The 23,138-nt window shown below is 42.4% G+C and overlaps 1 protein-coding gene across 5 annotated transcripts in view; it reads right to left on the reverse strand.

Annotated features, from left to right (window-relative positions):
* Positions 1-678: 678 nt before the first annotated feature.
* Positions 679-23,138, reverse strand: part of OPCML (opioid binding protein/cell adhesion molecule like) — a 1,279,663-nt gene continuing 1,257,203 nt past the window's right edge. For 4 of the 5 annotated variants that reach the window (XM_058289337.2, XM_058289338.2, XM_071212433.1 and 1 more), the window contains 4 exons: positions 22,021-22,158; positions 21,537-21,657; positions 20,938-21,089; positions 679-5,981 (listed from right to left, as the gene is read on the reverse strand). In XM_058289337.2, coding sequence (XP_058145320.1) covers positions 5,881-5,981; positions 20,938-21,089; positions 21,537-21,657; positions 22,021-22,158 — 512 coding nt within the window. In that variant the 3' untranslated portion in view covers positions 679-5,880. The remainder of the gene's footprint in view (positions 5,982-20,937; positions 21,090-21,536; positions 21,658-22,020; positions 22,159-23,138) is intronic. The other variant, XM_058289340.2, reaches the window with a different exon arrangement.

Here is a 23,138-nt window from a genome sequence, read left to right on the forward strand (position 1 = left end):
AAGATTAATGTCCATTCCTTCAGAAAAGCAGATGAATGTGTGAAAGAAGAGTTAGAGTTTCATTGGAAGAGGAAGACTTTTTAAAGTCTCCTTCTCCAGGTCTCTTTACATGCAGAAAAACTGAAGATGAAGAAAAATTAATCCAATGGCCAATATTTAAAAAATAAATGTATGGCAAATTCACTGAGTCACTGTATCTTCTCATACTTACCCTTTCAAGGTGGTGCTTAATTATGTGGAAATGAGCAGCGGAACTGTTAAGGAGTGGAATGCCCAACTGGGCATTACCTGGTCATTATTTTTTGCAATTCTCTTCTGATTTCTACTTTTCCTAGTTTAATAAATGTTTTAGACATTGAGACAGATGCTGCATTTTATATAATTATTTGTAGACTGTGTAGATATTTGTGCATAAGTATGATATGGAAAATGCTTAAACAGCCTTCCTTCTGTCCTGTGTGTGTGTGTGTGTGTGAGAGAGAGAGAGAGAGAGAGAGAGAGAGAGAGAGAGTGAGAGAGAGAGAGAGGAGTTAGCTAGTTAGGTCTAGGCTGTTGAGCCGACTGCATCTCTTTCCCAAAGCCTGAACCACACATCCAATTGTGAGAAGTTTTGCCTGCTTCACTTTTCTCCATTCTTGAACAGTCAAGAAGGTGCCCTAATAAAAAGCCCCCCCAAAGTTAAAAATTTCTTCAAACTTTATTGATACACTGCACAATCACAACCATCTCATATTCATCCTGAATTAGAAAAGGTTACAACTACAATGTAACATGCACAAAATTCAGGTAGTATATTCACCCTTAATACAATTATTGACAGAATCAAGTCTTCATTGATTTTTGAAGGAAGAAAAAGAACAAGGATGAAAAAATAAAAGAAAAATAACTCTAGAAGGCTGACAAAGTTATACTCTTGTATCATGTGATAAATTTTTAAAGCATTTGAACATAGATTTGTTTTAAGGATAAGTGTGAGCATGGGCACACCCATTGTCTGACACAGCTATAACGGCACCATTGATAAGTCATATATATATATTTTTTTAATCTAGAGAACTCTGAACTTAACAGACACATTTTCATACACCCACACATTCCTCACAACTGCACTTTACAGGCCACAAAAATTTTCGAGTGATTAAAAATGCTCCCTTCAACTAACGTAAGGGCAGCTGTTATTACTTATCATTGTTATTAATAATATCCTTATAATCTGCCAGATCATGTAGAATGTGGCTCCAAAAGGATGATAGCAGGTTCACTATCCTTCTTTCTCCACCCAGTGCTATGGAACGATTGTGCACCTTTAAAGGGGTACCATGGAAATGACCCAAAAGAATTCCCTTAAAAATGCTAAAAATGAAGCTCCACTGATGACTTTCAGGATGAAGACAATTATATCTAATGACTTCCCCTCTCTGTTCCTTTGGACACTGAGTATTCTGCACCTGAAGGCAAAATGGCACTGGTTTAACCATATCTTCGCAACACATCTTTTCATTACAAATCTATTTCTTCCTCTTTTCATTTACTTCTCTTTAAGTAAGTAATGAGGGAAATGAGACTAGCATTTTTATTTGTTTGATTTTAGTGATCATTATGAATTCTTATCATATCTCTTTTTTAAAAAATGTTGCTGGTTTCTTCTATCTACCTGTGAAGGTTTACTGCAACAGCTCAAATTTATTTTTCTTAAAAGAAAAAGACAGGGAAGCTCTGGGTAATAAGGGGGAGGCAGTTAGGCATGAGAGTTTTCAGGACTAGAGGTGGTAGAAAATGAAAACTAAAAAAGGTTCTCATTATTAGGAAAAAATTGTTTTGTTCAAAGAGCAGAATGGTGTGCCACTTCTACTTATCGTAAAGGAACTAAAATTTGTTTATGCTTGGCTGGTTCTGGTAATGGCAAAGCCAGTGTTCTCCTGGTGGGGGTCTCATCATTCACTTGCCACTGTATCTCACTTCATTCCTCAGCACCCCCCTTCTGATGTATATGTATCCGATAGACACAAATACATACCTATCTGTATGGAGAGTCATACAAAGTCAAAGAAGAAGGGGCATTTCTACTGGCACCGGAGACATCAAGCAAAGCTTGAGGATTGTGTTTGCAGTCCCTCATGATGCACCGGCAGTGACAACCCTGTTTGGAATTGAATGCGCTTGTAGGCGTTCTCTGCTTCTCCTGACATTAGGTGAACTTGCTAACTCCTCTGTACTGAGAACCAGTTGCTGTATTGACACAGAAACAGATGCTTAAACTTAGCCTCGGCGGTGGAGCAGACACAGTGCCAGGGCTCACTTCTCCCCCAGGTTTTGATAATAAACTACCCAGTCTGTGAATCAAATTCCATAATGGGAGACCTAGTCCAGAGAAAGAAGCCAGGCCCTTTCTGGACACGAAGCGTGATGACTTCTTCTGTTCCGTTGTGCATGATCGCAGCGACACCAGCACGCACAGTGCTCTACGCGTAAAATTTGTGCAAGTTTTGACAACTGCTTCCTGTGTATTCCCCTGCTCCCCAATTCAAATAATAATGAGAAAAACCAAATGTGAATAGGCTTGTGGAGGACTATCAGGCACTTGACATTGAAATACTGAAATACAAGTTTGCCCAGAACCATGTCAAGACATGACACTTGAATCAGCATCCCTTTAGTGGTTGAATATACTGTCTTCTTGGAGGGGAGGGAAGATGGGTTTCAGAGTAACTACATTGCCAAATTCCTCTCACCTAATCTCCCAAAAGGCTTTATCTGGTTTCCTTCCTGTGTGGAAAGCCTGGGAATAGCTACAGGTTGCTCAGATATTTGTTTACTTTTGCTCCCTGAGGCCTGCCTCCCACCCCCACCACTGATCACTGATACTCTGAGCAAACCGATCCAGCAGGCCATATGCGAAGGCAGCAAAGCATGTGTCAGTGTGGCTGTTGTCTTCGGTAAACATGTTCTGGATGCATCAAATGTTTGGTAACAGCGACTGTTGCATGCAGCCAACCCCATCAAATTGACCCAAAGAAAACAAGCAGAAGCACATCTCCTGTGAAGAAAAGTCATTTTCATTTCCAGTGCCCCAAATGCTTTAGGTCTTATTTAATTGGTTTTCTTGATCCTAGAGAGAGGAGAATTGACTGTAGGATTTGTTTTCCCTCTGCTATGTGTGTGGAACAGGTGCTTCTTGGCACCTGGTGCTAGGGAACAGAGCAGAAGTCCACAGTGCTTCTGAGACCAGTCCTCTCTGTGTTGGGAGGTGGAAATGACCTTCTTAGTCAGAGGAGGATGAACTGCTTCCTTTAGACAAAGTTTCAGAGCATAGAACACAGGCAGCTTGTACATGGAGAGCGGCATGTTCTCAAAGACCACCCACCTCCTCAAAACTCCCCATTTATTGTACTCCAAAGCAACACATTTATTATCAGCAGAGGCACTCAAACGACAATGTTTAATTCTCTCTCAGCATCTGACCCCAGCCTGATTCAGGTGCTGAATGCAGTGACAGACTGGAAACATTGCTGTCTGACCTGATATTCTTATTCAGCACCTCTTAGCAATTGTTCCTGGGACATGAAACAGGCAGGCTGTTTTTGGCACAACCCTTATACTCCCAGCATTTGGTTCCTGGTAGCTCACTGGGAAAAGCAGATGTTGGTTTACTGCTGGAAAATGTAATACTAATTTGACTCATACCAGCTCCAACCCTTCTGACTGTGCTTAGCTTTTCACATTGCAAGATAGCCTGTGTTTGTGTATCATAATGAACAACAACAAAAAGAGGCTACTTGTATCAGAAGAAGTTCATTAAACATGAAGGGAATGGGGCTTTACATATCTATTTCTTTATCAATTTTCTAAACCATGGACCCAAAAATGTTCTCCGGTTGAGGGCAGGGAAGGTTTGTGAGAAAACCTTTATGGATGCTTCCTTCACATTCTCTTCAGTACATCAATCCTTGAAGCATATGAAAAGAATAACACAACCCTGCATGGTCTTCATTGTTATCTGTGTGGGACTGTAGGCACTCTTGTTCGCTGTGTCCCTCTTGTCCCAGTAGACAGTGCAGAAATGCTAGGCCAGCTCTTGTTTGCAAGCTGAATCTGCTTTGTATATGGGGTCTGGTGGCATTGTCCCCTAAAGCCGCTGGAGTTGCAGCCCGCCTCTGAGCTTATTGTGTGCTACTTAGATTTTCCCCGTTTGCAGTGTTGTGTTCATCAAGTGCTTGGAAATTAAGTCAGTTGCTCAAGGGCCCTCAGCTCAGAAGAGCTTCCTGAAACAAATGCCAGACTTGTCAACATGCCTGCCATGTAATTGGTCTCCACCAGTTTTTTGCTGGATAATTTTCAAGCAGATTAAACCTGAACTGGAATGGAGAAGGGACAATAGCCATAGGTGGACTGCTCTCTTCAACTGCAGGGGTAGGTACATGTGCTTTCTCTTGCTATTAAAGAATGCCAGCCATTAAGTCCCAGAGGCTCCTGACATGCACTTTCTTGAAAGTTTGAGAGAAACATGAAGGTTGGTGCCTTGGTCCTTCAAGTGTGAAAGAGAAAACACAGTACTTTTCAAGACTTTTCCAGAGCTGACCTGCTTCCCAAGAAATTTTTTTTAGGACACACAGTCTTTTTTGGGAGAGGCAAGATCCTTATATTGCTACTTTGGTCCATCTGTGAACAGAGTTTACTTTGGGTGGACAGTATAAAACATTTCAAAGAATCCATGATATGGCACAAGGTGTTGCTTTTCTATGTCATTAGCCTGTGAGATCATTGGCTTTCACATGAGAAGCTGATAGGTAATTTTGAAGGTGCTGAAGTCGGCTGAAGGTGGAGGAGAAATGAATAGAGTAGGACAGACACAATGTGATTAGAGATTAAAATGGTGATGAATAGATAGTGAGTAGTGGGGAGAGAAATAGAAAGATGAGTTAGATAATTACATTGATAGATTGATAAATAGAGTAAATAGATTGCTGGAGAGGAAGATAGGTGGGTAGATAATTGGATGGATAGATGAATCAGACAGCTGAGTAGATGGATAACAATATGATTACTTTGATAGATAGCGGTGATAAGACCTAAAGAATCTGCCGTCTATCCATCATTCTTTATGACCTGGCTAGCATTTCTTAAAGAGAAGTACTATCCTCGAAATGCTTCCCCACTTTTTTTTTGGTCACTTTTCTTGTAAATTTTTAATATTGGGTTGCATCCTTAAGCCCCACACTTCTAATCCCTGTGGTTGGTGAAAGAAGCCAGAGGACAGAGTGGCTAGAGAAGATGGCAAGGTATATGTCTATTTGTGTGTACCTAGATGGATTGAGATGACTTCCCAGAAAGAAAAGGTGTGAACCTTAGTGTAATTAGATAATAGTAAACATGAATGGGGGGAGATATGTACATTATATTCAGGAAAATGGTCCAAAGCTTACGAGACAGTGGTAATAGGACCCTCGGAGGTACCTCTGTCTGTGCACTGTTCTATGAGTCAGGCTGTGTCTTCAGGGAGTTCATCATGAGGCGCGAAATTTGCCCAAATGGAACTTAGGGTTTGGGGTGTTTGGGGGCTAGTGGTGGTGGTGATGATGATGGGAGAGAAGTAGAGCAGGAAGGGCCAAGGTAGCAGGAACAGATTCCTTTTTTTGAACACACCAGTGAATGGTTTTCCTACACACGGTAGAACCCTGACTGCCCCTCCTCCAACCCCACTCATCCACTCTGGAAACAAAAAAAATAAACAATTAAACAAACAAACAGAAACAAATTTAAAAAAAAGAAAAAGAACAGAAACAAACAGAAAAAACCCAAACTGGTTTGCCCTCCGCAGTGTAGATTAAAGTCTGTGATATGGAGAAGCAAGCGTTGCTCAGAGGAACCTATGGTTTCTTATCAAAACTTGATGAAGAAGTGGGCAAAGAGAGTCCCTGATAACCAGAGACAAGCCAGCGCTCTAGAGGCAGAGTTTACTCCATCAATGACGGCTCCTGGCCCTGTGCAGGAAAAGAGAGACAGATCTGTTAGCACCCATCCCAAGTGAGCACACCTGTGCCCTGACGAGCAGAACCCCAGTCATGCTTTACCGTGAGCAATCCCCCACCTCCACTCCCCATAACACTCACACTGGACAAAGGGAAAGGGCCTGATGGAATGGATGTCAAAACACAACATGGCAAATCACTGGCACTCCTTGGGAACCACCCTGCTTTGGAAAGACTCAGGGCTAAAAACAGATGGGCAAGCTGACTTGCGTCATGTTGGCTTGTGGACCAAAATGGTAGGCAGCACACAGGGCTAAATGGTATGGCAGGACCTGGTGGCCACGCCATGCTTTGTTCCTGGAGAGCCATCCAGAACAGACAGGAAAGAGAAGGGCAAAAAGTAGACATGGGTGGGGGGGGCGGGGGAGATAGGATCCAGGGTAGCAAGAAGCAGTTGGTGGGGAAGAAGGGGAGAGGGATGAAAACATGTTGGTATTCACAGGAGTTAAGAGTGCTCATGAGACATACTTTTACATGCTCAGTATGGGTGACTCAGGTCCTGCAGAGGTGCTTCCTGAAGTAGCTTAGGAACAATGGCTACTTGGTACTCAGGACTTTTAAAGACTGTGATTGGGTTTATTCCAGTGCTCATTGGCACCTCTCCAAATGCACCAATAAAGATGTAGCATTCCCGGTCCAGACTGCCACATAATGATTTTCCTTAAGTAGTACTCCCTTGACTGCTTCTCTCTTCTTTCCTCTCCCTGCTCCTTTTGCACATCCTTAATGAATCATGCAGAGTTGCACCATGAAATCGGACCCCAGAAACACACACGCTATCCCAGTTCTCTCACGTACTAAGCCTCAAGAAGAGAAACCACGGGAACTGTGGTTGCCCGTGCCTGCTGCAAATGCCCAGGGTGGTGACTAGCTCTGCCCCTGGGCCCCATCACATTTATTTGTGAGCTACAAGATCTTCAGGTCATAAGCAAGGCCAGGAGAGAGCCAGCAAAACGCGATTGGATACAACCAAGGGATTAAGCGCCATCAAGAGGTACCCCTACGAAACCGGCAGCAAGGGGAAGATTTTCAGGCAGAAGTCACCATGTTTCTTCCATCACCTCAAGCCTGGCCTGCCCTGCCTACTCTCCTGCTGGAAACAGGCATGGGTTCTTTAGAAGCTTAAGGAATGAAGGATGTCCTCAGACAGCATCCAAATCAGCCTGCCTGTCAACACAATGCCATGGCTACCTGCTTGCCTTGGTAAGGTGCTGGAGCCAAGCTTCTGTTTGGGGAAGTTCCAGTCTTTCCCTCCAGTCATGAGCATCCAGACTGTCCCTACTCCAGGGGTTTTAACATGGACACAATTTCTTCCTCTGGTTTGCAATATACACAATGCTCTTAACTAAAAGCTCACATTCACTCCATAGCTTGAAGGCCTGGTTCATCTGCTCTGCAGTGAATTATACAGTATTCACAGACAAGGGGAGGCTTCCAGGCCTAGGACCGTGCTATGATCTCCATGGAGGTCTCCATAAATATTTCTAAAAAGAGGCAGCCCTTCTCAAGGCCTTCACAAGTCCAGACACTCGTCCTAAGGGAGGCACTGAATAGGAAAATGCCCAAAGTTGAAGCTCAAGGTCATTCCCTACATTGGGTAATTGTCTTCTGGAAAAGATGAATGGATTATATTTTAATGAGTTTATAAGGAAATGGACAATGCAAATTTGTAAATTTCCTAGGTTTCTTAAAATAGTATTTTCACTTACGTTTATGTATACATGTAACATATACATTAGACTATTTATACATGCATATATGCATGTACATATGTATATGTGTATATATGTGTGTCTGTGTGTGTATACATATATATATACACAACTAGTATAATTTATTACATTGGCATTGACTTAAGAAAGAATCAAAGCTCTAAACTACTCCACTCTAGAGATGTCTTTAGTGTAGGCATCCCATTTTTCCAAGTTCTACCAATGGAGCTTAGCATTTTTGTATAAGTCATCCTATCACCCAAGATCAGGAGATAGCTAAATCAAAGAAGGGAGGACCTCTATATAAGGAGAGCAATTCATAAAATAATAAGATATGGTAAGATAAAGAAGCAGAGTCATAAAGAGAAATGGTTGCTTCCGGTGGCATGTAGCTGAGTGTCAACATCAGCTGTCCTAGCCAGCATCACTTGTCCCAAGATGTTTTTTGCACATCAGGTGGAAGGTTGCCAGCTACAGCTCAGCTACTGCTCAGTATTGCAGAGAGTTTAACTCACAGATTTCTTAGGACAATGGCAATAATATGAATTATTATTTTGCTTTTTGCACGGCAAGCATGCTTCCAATTGCTAAACATATATAAACTCACTCATTTAATCCTTGTGACAACCCTATAAGCAATATATTACCCTCATTCCCATTTCATAAATAAGGAGGCTGAGGAGCAAAGGAGCTAAGCAACTTGCCTATGGTTATACAATATATACACCTGGCACTGGATTAACTGAGGCCTAGCACCTGTGTCCTAATTTTATTACACTCTATTTTCTCTCTGCAGAAAATAACCATGTGTGCACATTGTGCAGATACCACAGTGGTGTTTACTGGGAGGGACAGCAGCCTGGGGGTCTCAGGGTTTGATTTCTATATATGACTCTGCTGCTCCCACCTGTGGGACAAACCTTCTCTGGGCCTTGGTTCTCTCATCAGCCTGGGTTGAGATGATCTTTATGGCCTTCTCCTATTAGTCCTCTCAGTTCTCATATGAATGAAAACTGCTTCTGCTGCTGGAAGGGACAGATGGTCTTCTCCAGTTGATACACAGTCTTTTGCACTCTGTCTCTTGTAGCCCTGAATGCTATCTCTTCTTGAGATAGCAAGAGGGCACCAAATGTTCCTAGACCCTCAGGTTTCCTCCTTTTGACCCATTTTCGAAGCAGCATCAGAGAGTTTTATTCCTTAGCAGGTGTGGTAAGCACCTGCTTTATTATATCAGATGATATGGCAATTTACTGCCAAAGTTTCTTTGCTGAATCAGTCTCAGAGAAACGGCTGACCTATTCCAACCAGGGAATGAATCTAATCCATTGTGACATAACTAGTGTTACTTTCCTTGTACAGATCCTGGGCTGATTTGAGATTTTGGGGCTAGGCCAAATGCCTGTACATGTGGGACCCTACGGGACGACTGTTGGGCTTTGATCAGAGCAGCAAAAGAGTCGCTCAAATCTATGGACTATTCTCTAGGTTAGAGGATTGGGTGACAAAAGTCAATGGCTCTGAATTGATTCTCTAAGTGTATCTTTACAGTGACCCTGATTTGACCGGGTCAGTGGGTGACACCATCTTCCTCCATTCCAACAAAAAACCTTCCCTGGCCCTGAACACTGTGCATGGCATGAGACTCATCACCACCCCAGACCATCTTTGCAAAGCATTCCAGCATGACCATCCTGGGTGGGGGACTGGTTAAGCACCACCCCACCAATGCCAATCTCATGCAGAATGGGACTGACTATGTCATCTACCTCAACACGGCTCAGGGTTTGATGATTCTGATTTGGGCACCCAGTTAGACAAAACCATCTCCAAGAGGTGGACATGCAGTTGGTCAAGGTCTACAATGATATCTTCCTGGGCTTCCCTCTGCTCATGGCTGAAACACGTTTATGCCTTTACTCCCATCCTGGGTTCTGTTTGCTCAGGCTGCATATATGATTTAGGCAAATGCTTCTTTGTGTGATGATACATAAGATGGAGTGGATTGTTGCTGCTTAGTTAATAGGTGTGATCTCATGTCCACCTCAAGCTCAGATTTGGTCCTTAGGCTGGCCTGAGGCTTTTGCAAGCAGCAGCTCAATGAAGATGCAGAGGCAACCTGGGCTATGGGTCATTTTCTGTTTCGTGAGGGAGGACAAGTTATTAAGTAACTCATCTAAGCTGAGATGTGGCCGTGCTAAAGCTAGAACATTAGGACATCAGGTTGAGTAAGGTTTCCTTATACCATGGTATTTTCAGATAAGTGCTGCATGAACTTCCTCAGGTATTTGGACTACAAGAGGATACTAGGTTTAATTTCAACCAACTGGATCAGTGATTCAAATGGTATTTTTACTCTTTCATTTTGATGGAAATATAGAGAACGATAATTTATCCATCAGGCCTAGAACCTAGGGTTTAGAAATGTGAGGCAAATTTTCCATTATATGTTCAATTACAAAAAACTGAGCCTGAAATGCTCCTGATTAAAGAGAAAGGTTTGAAGAAAATATGGGACTATAAGAAAGACAAAGGAGCAAGAGGGTCTGTGGAAGCAGAGGGGAGCAGGCAGTTGCTAGGAAGACTAGGGGATGTTTCCTATGTACCCTCCAGCACACACACACACACTGCTGTGCTTCAGGCCCTAAAATCCCTTTGGGCTAAAGTCACTGCCCACCATTAAAATGCAACAACCTTGGCAAATTTGGATTCAGACCAGTTTTGGTTTAAATCTTGACTCTGCAGCTTACCAGCTACATGATCCTAGACAAGGTATTTCTGTTTCTTCCTTGTAAATAGCGGAGACAGCCCTGAATTTAAAGTATTATATATAGGTATAAATGACCTGATTCATATATAATGACCAGCATAATGTCTGGTTCAAGGTAACCGTGTCAACTTGGTAAATGCTACTTGGATTGGTGATCCTGGCCCACTTCCTTATTCTTAGTTGAGGCTAATATTGATTGATTGAGACCTTTTCCAAATAATTTGGGGCAGTTTTTGATAGGGGAGAGAGTGAAAAGGTGAAGTAGTTAAGGGGTCAAGGTGTTTGCTGCTGAGAGAGGTAGTTTGTCATGAGGGCACTGGGAGTGTGGGGCAATGAGCAGGGCACCGGTTGAGGGCCAATACCAAGCTCTGTGGGTGATGCCCAAGTGCAAAATAAGCTTTCCTTGCAAAACAAGCTCAGAGAAGTCAGCCATTCATGCAACAAATATTTATTGGGTTCCTGCCATGTGGTAAGCTCTGTTTTCAGAGAGAAAAACAGACACAGTCTTGCCTTCAAAGAGCTTATATTCCAGTCTGTCCTAGTCTAAATGGATTGGTGGATGGATGGATGGATGGATGGAGAAAGAAATAGATGATAATATAGATAGATGATAGAGGTAGGTAGGTAGATAGGTAGGTAGGTAGATAGATAGATAGATAGATAGATAGATAGATAGATAGATAGATAGATAGATAGATAGAAAGTACACTTGATAGAGAATGTTTTTAAAACTGCTCACATATCCTGGGAAGAAACCCATGTAGAATAACCCTTAATCTCTTTCATCTCAGGAGCTTCTTATCCATTGGATCATGTTAAGTGGACTGACTCTAAGAGCCAGAGAGCACTCAATTTGAATTCTGGCTCTGCTATTCAAGAGCAGGGCGACTGTGGACTTTTACACTTTTCTAAAGCAGGTTCTTTATCTATAAAACTGGAAGAGGAAGGTGTTAATTTTATCTCTCCTTGCCAGGTTGTTTGGAGGAGTCACCTAGATGATGTGTAAAATCTCCAAGTATATTTTATGGGTTGAATAAATATTAGGTGAATTAGAACAAGGGCGATAAATACTGATGCCTATAGCAGCATCTTTTGGGAGGATCCTGTCCTAAGTAAAGAGATCCTGTGGAATAACAGGTTCTTAGAGATAACTGTCACCCACCAGCTAAAAGCAAACTTAGTCATGGCTCGTCAGCGAGGGAGCTGTCCCCCATGAAGAAAGCCAAGGCGATAGCCCGGCGTGGATGACAGCTTCCAAGGAGGGTGTGAGTTCACAAACCTGACTCTTTGTGCAAATGTCATTTAAGGAATCTTTAGTTGTGGTTACCAATGATGCAAATTAGAATTGCTGTTAGGATTATCAGGCTCAATTAACGTTTTTTTCAGGGACAAACTGAAGCGAGGACACATAAATATGACCTCTCCTCTTATTCTGACACTCCTCCTTCACCCATTGCAATGTTAAAAAAATTATTTGCTTCTTTCATGCCTGAGGTTGAGGATCTTTGAAAGTAAAAGTTTAAATGATGATGCAAAGTCACAAAACAAACTGTGAATGATGACAGCATTCCACATCAACAAAATAGCATGGGGACAGATGTGCAGAGAAAAACAAGTTAGTTCTCAGCATATAGAAAGAAGAGCTAGCGAGGCAGAAATGAGTAAGAGGTAAATTTCGGAAATGGCAGAATGGCATGAAGGTTGATCAGTGCATGAACCATGGACTGAGCGAGCATTATGTGACCAGACACAACACTAAGCAGAAAGACAAAAATAACAATAAACAAAGAAATCAGTAAATAAAACTGAAATCCACTTTTGAGAAATCCATATGTATTTTGATAAATAGCATGAAGTAAATACTAGACTTTGAAAGCCAAATTTGATTGAGGGCTTACAATATAATTAAGCCATGCTAGCTATCCTGGACCTTAGAGTTTACTGCTGCATGCAGGGGGTGGCTGATCACCCTTTGTAGTGGCAGGTGTGGGAAATCAAAATACCCAAACTTGGCTCTAAGCTTCCCCCAAAAATATATAAGCTAACTGATGAGCTCCTGCCTTGTAAGAGATTCTGAAGCTTAAAAATGGAGTGTACATTATAAGCGATAATGGTATTGCAATGTCACCATTTTTCCTTTCCACAACTGAACTGAAAATACAGCATGGTTCTTCAGCAACAGTAAACCATACAGCTGTAATTTTAAAATGGCAGGTGGTAGGGTGATCACTTTAAACATAAAACCCCACAGGCAAGTGTAATTTAGTGATAGCACAGTGAGATCAATGGAATATCTGAAGTCGAAGAAGATGCAGTTTTGTTCTGAAATCTGGACAGGGTTTATAAGCATGATTATGAACTGTATGACCTTCCTAATGAGGAACCAAAAGGATAATGATGTTCTTGGTGATTAAAAGAGGAACAAGAAAATCTAATTAGAGGATGGATGCGTTACCCTTGTTGGTGAAATATAAAACCTATTTTCAGCAGTGCCAGCTGATGAAGGTGCATCACTCCCCTTAAAAGGGAACTTCTCCTCCATTGTCTTTAATTACAGTGGCAAACAAGGTACTGTGTTGTTTTACATGTAAGATTAGCAGGGATTTGCAGCACAACCAAGACTTGCCGATAAAGAGGCACAATGGCAACCGTCTTTGATTTGTTCTCTTTAACACTTCCTCCAGTTTTACCACAAAGACTAAAGCTTAAGAAGTTAGTACCAGAAGTTCATTCAAATCTGTCAGTTCATCACAAATCTGAAAGAGACAAGACTTTAGTCTTTGATGAACCACGAGCTCTGGCGTCTGTGCTGACATCAGCATGGGCTGAACGCTCTGTGTTAAACTCTGCTTAAGCTAATAGCCAGATGTCAATGATTCAGATAGAGGAGGGGGAATGACAAGGAGCCTCATCAGGAATGAAATGTGAAATGTCTGCATATTTTTTCTAATATGTTGACATTTTGCAGGTTGGGGAAAATACAAATGATTACACTGCTGTCATCAGCCAAAAGCAATGGTATTTCTCTCTGACTCATTCCCTCCCACCTGGATTTAAATTGTGGATTTGGAAAATAAAAAGCATATACGTTATCAGCAGGAAATGGACAAATATGTATACTTTTGATGTCTTTGCAAGAAGAAATCTTGTGATGAACTTCTTCCTAAATAGTGATTTAGAAGTCTTGATAGAGTCTTTCTCACACAGAAAACTTGGGGGTATGGAAGTGGGGGGGACTAAATTTTAAATTAGAATCAGATATATATTGGGAGGCTGGAATACAAGGGAAGAGGTAGAGAAATGGTTATTTGGATTCCCTGGGGGGATAGAACTACAAGTTCTTTAGAATATTTCTTTCTTCTTTGGTTAGTGAAGAGTTTCAAACTGTATAGGAGTGGTAACTGATGCTCCCATTGACTGGAAGATATATTTATTAATTCAACCAACATTTGCTGGGCAACAACCATTGCAAGATACAGTGATATGCCCTCTCAGTGCAGAAACAGACACAAACAAAATACAAGCCTAAGGGAGAGACGGCATGAGATCCCAGAATGGGAAGTGACTTATTCTTCAGTGGGCTTCAAAAGTGCTTTCCAGAAGGCATGCCGTTAGGGAAACTAGAGGGATAAGTAAGATTTTATCTGGAGGTTAAGATGGCAAAGTTTCCAATCTGTGACCCCAAAATGTATAGGAAGAAATTGTTCAGTTGTGGGTTAGAAACAGGCTTAGAAGTTAGACACAACCCTGGCTGTGTAGCCTGGGGTTGCCACTTCCTACTTGTGGGGATTCAGTCAAGTCTCTGAGCTATAGGCCTTTCTTCTGTGAAATGGAAAGATTAACCATAAAGACTTCCAAATTTCCTTGGGCTAAAGCTTTGTGGAAGTTTCATTCTCCCAGCATGGCACTTAAAACATTCTATTGTAATTGTCTATTTATTTATTTTACAAGATTAGAAACTTTGTTCTTTGTACCTGAGTCCTTAGTTTAATTCTGGGCATATAATAGGTACTAAACCAATACCTGCTGAATGATTGAGTGAATGGATGGTTACAAAGAGTAGCAACAACATGAGCACAAGCTTCGTGTGTGGCCAGGATCTGGTGTTCTTGGGAATGGGAAGATCCAGCCTCATGGGTGCATAAAAGAATGGGGAAATTTGAGGCTCTGAAGGTGGGTTGATCTCAGAGCAAGAACAGAGAACAGAAAGCCATGCTTTTATGGTAGGCATTAAGTTTTCAGTAAGGGTGAGTTTTAGTCCATTCTGAGTTTTAGATAAGTAGCCTGACCCCACTGTAGCAATCAGATTACAAAAGGGAATACCAAAGATGGCACAACCAGTTTGGAGAGCATCATAATTATCTAAGAGAGACATATGTCACAGTGCATGTGAGAATTCAGAGCGGATAGTGCAGAAGAAAGCCTGCAACCTACTTTACGGAATTCACTGACTGACAGATATAAGGGGTGAAAGAGTGGAAGATGTCAGAAATGACTGGATTCTAGTGAGCATGTATGAAGTGAAGGTACACATTTGATGGGGTGGTGCTCAGGAGATAATGGTTGAGATTTTTGTAGACATTCAGGTAGGGAGAGGGGTTTGTAGCTGAAAATTCAGGAGAGAGAAATACAGATCTGAGAGTTATCAATCTATTTATCAGAGGCTATCCAGTGTCAGCGTATGCAAAGTCTCCCTAACAGAGCTTGCTTTTTAAGCATAGTCTTAGGGCTTTCCCTAGAGATTCTGATTAAATGGGGTGAGGGCAAGGCCAGTGAAACCCCATTTCTAAAGTACCTGAAGTGAGTCTAATTCAGACTAAGGCATACTGCTCTGTAAGCCACCTGAAGATACTGCAGAACCTTCTTCTCTCTTGTCATTCTATCACTGGAAGAGAGAGGGAGGCTGAGCAGAAATGGTAAGAGCAACGTCATCGCAAGGTCCTATCACAGAACCAGGAACTGGGAGAGGGGGAGGATCAAAGGTGGCAGTGGCATCGCCTGGTCTGAACCCGGATGCCGGTTGGGTGAGGAGGGAGGGAGACTGTGCTATCTAGGGTGAGAATGGGAATGGAGGTAAGGGAAGGAAAGATACAGGGCAGCCCATGGAGGGCAGACCTCTGGAAGCTGGAAGGGAAGCCTCAGGTTCCTGTGCCCCCTGTCCCCTCTCACACAGGAGACCACCTGGGGAAAAGGTGGGGTTGTTAAGACAACATAATGGAGTGAAGGGAGAAGAACTGAGGCATAAGGGCATGAAAGAGGCCTGAGCATGCTTCTAAAAGGCTTGGCAGTACATTAGTTGAAGAAAATCCAATTTCAAGAGCAAGACTGAGACATATTTATTTGTTCTGGAAGAAAGACCATTAGCCAAAGAAAACCCAGATTCTGTCCTCCTGGCACCTAAATCCGTGGAGGTGGGGAGTGGGCATGGCTGCTCTGAATGGTCTAAGGCTTTGTCTGGGGAAATATCCAGAACCAAACCTCAGTTTACCTTGAGCATTTTGCTGTTTTCATTTGCAATGACAACATTTCTGTGAATTGTTACTCTTTCTGATACTTAACTCTTAACTTTACTCATTTGTGTCATTACAATTTCACAGATAAAAATGTGAGAAATCTGTCTCTCTCTCGGCAGCCCTCCTCTCCTTCCTGGTTTCCTTTGCACCCTCGGTCCCCCTCCCTTTCCAGTTCTAGGAATCCAGGCGGTTACACGCCTCATTAAGCTCCCAACACTTTCCGCAGTGCAGGATGCCATCAAGTCCAGAATCTTTCCTCTGTGTGCTGGAGGGACAGAAAGGTGGGACCCTGGCTCAAGGCCCAGAGGAGGTGAAGTGAGGAGGCGAGTTGATCGAAAGTGAGAGGCACAGCTGTGGCCAGCCAACTGAGCCAGAGAGGCCCAGGCTGTGCCCAGCCGTCCCCCTGCTGCCCGCTGGCCTGGCAAGACTTCAAGGTGCCTGGGCACCAGGTGGGCCTTGAAATGGCCATGTCCACTGCAGCAGAACTCGCAGACACTTAGTGCACGCTTCTTTTCAGTAGCTCAGGGCATGCTATATCATTTCCAAGGTCAAGAGTGTTAGGTTTTGGAGACCCCTGTCCCTTACTCTCTCTTCCCATTGTTTTGTAAATTAAAAATAGAAACTTCAAAGGGGACAGTCAGGATAGTTCATCTTGTTCTGTTATTGTGTTTTACAGAAAACTGGGGACTAGAGAGAGCTAGGGCTTGTTTGTTTCTGAGTAGGGAATGGAACCCAGCTCTCCTAGCTCCTACTACAGCTCTCTTCTCTGCCTTCTGCTGCCCTTTCCAGGGTCTGCAGTCACCCAGGGTTAAGGAAATTGGCTGGTCTAATGGTTTAAAATGTCACTTGCCTTTGCACTCCACCTCAGCGAGTGATAGATAATGAGGAAGGGGCATCTATGTTAATGCAAACCCCAGGTTGCTCTTTGCTGATCACCCTCCTACTTAGGTTGCATTGCACGTTTTTCCTAATCCTTTCTTGTTTCAGCCCACTCACCAATCCATTGTCTTCATAGTCTTTGTCTTCTGTATTCTTTTGAAATTGCTTTTCTCCCATTTTCCTTTGTTCTCTGGATGTAGTTGTAGAAATATATGAAAGATGTACTTGTGAGAGGCCAATTAAGAGTGTGTGTTGTGATGGCTGTGCAGTGTGGAGTCAAAGGGGTCTCACAGAAAACAAATTTACAGTGTTTGAGGGCAAACAGGAGTGCATGACTGGGAATGTGACATTTGTGTGAGTGTGTGTGTGTGTGTGTGAATGAGAAACATGAATATATGTGTTGCAAATGTAAAAATGTTCCTTTCAAAACCAGGCACAGGGATAGGTTAGATATTTAGAAAAGGGGAGACACTGGTCTGGGAAATGGGTCCACGTAGGCACATTGTTGACAGTGAGTTCCAGTCAGGTTATCTACCTATACCTATAATAGGGGTCCGTAGTATTTTATGTTAGATTAAACTATCGCTGAAGAGCTCAGACCCTGGGATCAGAGCGCAGGGGCTTAAGTCCTAGCTCAAGTACTTCTAGGCCAGTGTGATTTGAAAAATCTGTTGAAGCTCTCAACTCTTTCATCTGTAAAATTGGGATGCACAGAGTCCCCACTTCATCGAGTTCTTAAATGAGATAAAACATGCAAACACTTAGCCTAGTGCCCTGGACATAGTAAGTGGTTGGTAATAACCAGCCACACTTTCGAGACATTTCGGACTATAAAGAGCTTTCATGACCAGCAGACAACGTTGACCAACCACACAGCAATAATGCTATCTCTTGCCACAGTGATTTTGTTGAAGCTATTGCCACTCAGTCATAGAGTCAGAGAATGAAACTTTGTGACCACAGAGGACATTGTATCCAATATGCTTTCACAGTAAAGAAAAACAAGGACATTGAGATTGGCTTTCCTAAAGCACTAGAATCAGCTAGCGGCAGAGCCTTGTCTCAGATGCTCGTAGACCAACGGCCCCTAGTCAATTTAGTTGCATTTCAATTCCTAACAGCTGAACTCCTATTCCTGGTATCACAAACAAAAACCTTCAATAGCTGCATATATTCATCCATCTGTTCATTCAACAACGTTTTCCTGACCAGCTACCATGTGTGGATAAATGTGCTAGGCCATGCGGTTCAACCAGAGATCCCACTCCTACATGGTCCTGTGGTCATGAGCCCACAGGCTAAAAAACAGGAAGAGAGAGTTTAATCAATGAACTAAATAAAGAAAACAGAAGTAAAATTGTTACTGAAACATGAAGTCTATAGAAACATGGAGTCTGTTGTATTATCACTGGGTTCTCGTCACTTGGAAGAGGTCCTGGTCCATACTAGGGTGCCTGAGGCAGGTTTGGGGGATTGATCTAGTCAGGGAATGAGGAAGGCTGCCCTGAGGAGGGTATGTTTGAACCAAGATCTGAAAAGTGAGTGGACACTAAACAAGATAAGGTGAATTATATGGATTGGCAGACACATGAGGTTTTGGAGGAATGGAAAGTGGAAGTCCAGTTGAGCTATAATTCTGGCACAAAAAGAGCTAGTAGATACTAGTAGTAGTCATTATACCTTGTATTCATAACAGAGTATTCAGTTTGTTCTATCATCTTGATGAATATGATCTTATTCATACTCCCCAATGGCATTCTTAAGTCATTGAGACAAGAAATAGTGTTCCAACATAAGCTGAGTAAACCAAGACCTGTAGTCCTTTGAGTTATCAAAGCCACACATCTAAACATAGCACAGAGCAGGTACTGATGCCCCATTTGCATACTGGAGGAAACTAAGGACCAGCAAGATTAAGTAATTTGCCTAAACCATGTGCTGATGTGGGCTGAGTTGGGATGTGACTCGACATGTTTATATGTGTTTGCTGCCATCATCTACTATGACAAATGGCTAGCGGCAGATAAGAAGACAAGAACCCGGGTCATCTGCTTGTCAACCCTAGGCTCCCTCTATTGGCCATCTTCTCTGACCCTGGCAAGCATGCTGGTGACTGCCGATGCAGGTCCACTTGCTGGGAGGGTCCTGCCCACTCTTTCCCTTCAGTTTTATATAGAACAGGGATGGACACAGCAGGGCTAGTGGTTTGTGATTGTCCTAAATCCAGAGCTGTTAAACCTGATTCCAGGTCTGGAAAATTCAAATGCTATCAGTTTTTACGTGAATGAGATTGACATCATAGTAAAGTGAGCTGGAAAGCTTCCAAGTGTGGAAGCAAAGCTGAGCCCAGCTGCTTCTTCATCGGCATGTATGAGTATGTAGGTATGAGTATGTATGCGTACGTGGAAGCATCTGTGGGAGTATGGAGCATTTGTGTGTGTGTGACTGTGTGTGTGTCTCACTCTGTTTATCTTCTGGGTAAATACTCCAGTACCAGATGAAGGGTTCCAAATCTGGGTCTTAGCAAAAGCAATTTTTTAGCTAAATGTACGTGTGTGTTACTCAAACTTTTTGGTTCTCATTTCATTCAACTGCAAAATGAGGTTAACCTGTCTTATAGAGCACAAATATGGTAACTAGAACCCATTAAATATCTGGTAAGTGGTAGATATTGCTATGATGAACAAGGTCTCTGGGAATTTCTATTTTAACATAAAATTTTTAGAATTATGTCATTAGCTCTCTTTGCCTTGGGCTGAAAAAATAAAACATTCATACTGGGGTGACTTTCTCATGGAGGCAATCATATAATAATCCATTTGGTCTCTGGGCTGTGTTTCTATCAGTGTTGCTGTGTGCAGAAATAGCAGAATACTGAAAAGGTAGAAGTTTACAATTTGGGGGGCACAGACACTTCCCTAAAATCTATGATATTTCAGATGTGTGGGTGCCAAAGCTATCAAATTCTACCTGCTTTTTACTTAAACTATGCAAACCAAACCCCTCAATTCTAATGAGAAATAAGTCAGGGAAGTGAAACAGGCAAGCCTATCTTTGAAGTAGGCTTAAATTCAAAAGCATATGCATTCAGGCAGGCAGAGGAAGGAAGGAACATGCTGTACCCACCTGCCACTTCTGATGAGGGGCTTATTTCTAAGACACACACAGCACAATGCACACACAATGCAGAGAGAAAACAAAAGACATAGATCACACATTTCAGATGGTTGGTGGACAAAGTTTAGTCAATGTCAAAGCTGAAAGCTTGTTCAGACTCTGAGGTACACATGGAAAACAGACACTTCTCCTTACTCATCAGACACTTCCCTCTAACTAAACTCAGTAAATAAACAGATACACAGACATGTAAAATATCACAAGTTGGCCATGGCACATGGTATGGAGTGTTGCACAAGGAGATGGACATGGCAGTATGGCAAAATGGAGTGAGGGCTTCCAAGTAGGCCAACCATGGCTCTGGAGATCTCTTCATCCTTATGGGAGAGAAAGACCTTCAGGGCAGCGTTAGATGTTCCATTTGTGAGTGGAAGAGTTCTCTTGATGAAAACTCACACTTCTGCTCCATTCATTCCAATGAATGAGAGCATGGCATGAGGATTACAATGGTAGCAGGTGACTTTATTAAAAACTATAAATATAGCCCATAGAATCGTAGACTCATACTATGAAAGGTATCTTAAAATTATACCTAATTTATCCACCAAGACCTTTAGATAGTACTACAGTTGAACTGTCCCATGATTCTCTTTTCTTTATGGTAACTACAATACAACTTGGTTTAAAATTTGTTTTACTCCTATAATAAGGTACAAGCCTTGAATTTCAATAGACCAGGAGCTATTGATTACATAAAAATACCACTGTATCAAAATGAGAAAGGAATGAGATGGAGAAGCACTTCTTATCTAAGGGTGGTGGCTAGAGCAATATGTTGGACATAGGCCAAGCAGATGGCACCTTCTTCCCTATGCCTGCTTCTTGGCTGAACCCATTGCATCCAGGCTTCCTGAACTCACCATACAATGTGATGCTGGCATTGGTGTTCCCAAGCTTATTTGTGGCCACACAAGTATAGTTCCCATAATCCTTTTCTGAAACATTGAAGAAAGTCAGAGTAGATATGTGGCCTTTGTTCTCAATCCTCATTCCATCCAGGCCAGTGGCCAACCTGCAACAAGAGAAAGTCTATTGGTCTATTTCTGATCTTATTCTTCAAAGTAGTTTGAACAACAGACATAGGTGGCTGATGGAGTTCAAGGTCAAAACAGATTAATTCTACAAAGAGCTCTCTTCTGCAAACCCCTTTCCACTAACTAACCCAGTCTTTCTAGTTCAGTCCATAAATATCACAGCCTCCAAAAGGATGGTCAAAAGGTTTAATTTACTCGCTGTTAGTTATCAAAGACTTCCATGCCTAAAACTAATCTCAGATTCTGAAACAAGGTCAACTCATTTTACCTACTTCCCAGCTTCTCTATTATTTTTTTCTGGTTCTAAAAGGAGAGGTTGTTACAGAGGAGGCTGTGACACATTTTATTTGCACTATGTCTTTCCTTGTTACTTTGCCATACCCCTTCAACGTGGGGAATGGTGCATCAGTTTTGTCGCAAGGTACCTGGTGTCTTCCTTGAACCACTGGAAATCAGCCATGGGCACCGCAGAAGCTTCACAGCTCAAGACACCCTTCTGACCAACTGAGACCCCAGTGTTCTTGGCTTTCGATATATAGGGAGGGTCTATGGGAAGAAATGCAGGGTTACTCCACATGAATTGATGAAAGCCCCATTTGGCCACCTGCTATGCAAATGAACTTCTTGGGATGCCCTTCCTCCCAGTTTATTAGCCATTTGTTTTAGGAAAAAAATAACTTCTTGCTTAAAGATGTTGTATTGACATCACCAATTTCCAAGTTCTCCCCATTAACTGAAAGCTCAGTCACCAGAAGACTCCAGGGGCAAATGGCAGTGGGACCAAGGAAGGGGCAAAGCATTGTATTCACTATTTTCCTGTTGGCAGCATCCTGAGCCTTTCAGCAAAAGGCACTGCCAGGGCTGGCTTTTTCCCTTCCCCTGCAGCTCCCTGACGGTGGGCCCACTCACAATTTACGGTGATCTTTACTTTCCGAACGTCAGGTGCAGCAACGTCGTTCAAAGCACTGCACTCATACTCCCCCGACTGGTCTCGTTTGATGTCAGAGATCTCCAGGTACTCATCCTCACTCACAAAGCCCTGGCCTTCTGGGAGGAAAGAAACAGGCAGGGCTAGATTCACTCTTGTTGGAGAAGGAATAGGAAAAGCTGTGAAACGGGACTTGAGAGTGAGGTCAAAGATAGAGGACACCGTGTTGCCCAAAGAACATGGCATGTGAAGAAAGAAATTTTATCTTTGGGTCTTGTCCCATTGTGTTTTTGGCCAAGTCACTTTAGCTTTTTTAGACCATTGGGTAAGAAGGGGATATCATCACTTTTTCTTTTTATGATTGTTAGGAGGAATAATTGAGAGAAGACATGTGAAATAGTCTAGCACATTATTAAAATGTAATAATTTTAAACGAATTGTCATGACCAATAGTGTAATAAAAAAACATGTAGGGGTGACTTTAGGGTATGTCACTAGAGACAAAATCTTAATTTTTCACTATGTAGAAATCTCATTTCTAGATAAGCAATATGAGCTACTAACTTCTTGCAGAGTGAAGTGAATATTTAAGATTTTAATACAAATGAATGCAAAGGAGTTGGTTCAGGTTCCAAGTGTGTTGAAGAAGACAGATTGGGGGATGGATGGAGGAGGGAGCACCAAATGATTGCTGGATTGTAGGTGCTCAATAAATGTTGGCTTGCCACAAAGGGTGGGTCCATGGTCACTAGGGCAGCCTGGTCGCTTTAATGCCTGACTTTCTGAACCATTCAGGAGGCTTTACTCTTAGGCACTTGCCAACTTGAAATTCATGATCCAAATTTATCTGGAGCTTCAATGTTTGCATTGTTTCCTGCCACAGATGCATGCTCTTGTGAGCCACTCGCTTCACTACCATCCATTCCCCCATCGCACTCTTTGTGAGTCAGTGCAAAGACAGCAGTTCTTCTGTCTTGAAACACAAAGTTCTGTTTCCCCAAAACATGAGGCTCTTGTGAAAATCCAACCAACACATGGACAGGAAAGAGGCAATTCCATTTGTATTTCTTATAGACTTGCTGCTTCCTTCTTGTTATCT

This window comes from Dasypus novemcinctus, chromosome 27 (assembly GCF_030445035.2).
Source record: "Dasypus novemcinctus isolate mDasNov1 chromosome 27, mDasNov1.1.hap2, whole genome shotgun sequence".
NCBI lineage: Eukaryota > Metazoa > Chordata > Mammalia > Cingulata > Dasypodidae > Dasypus > Dasypus novemcinctus.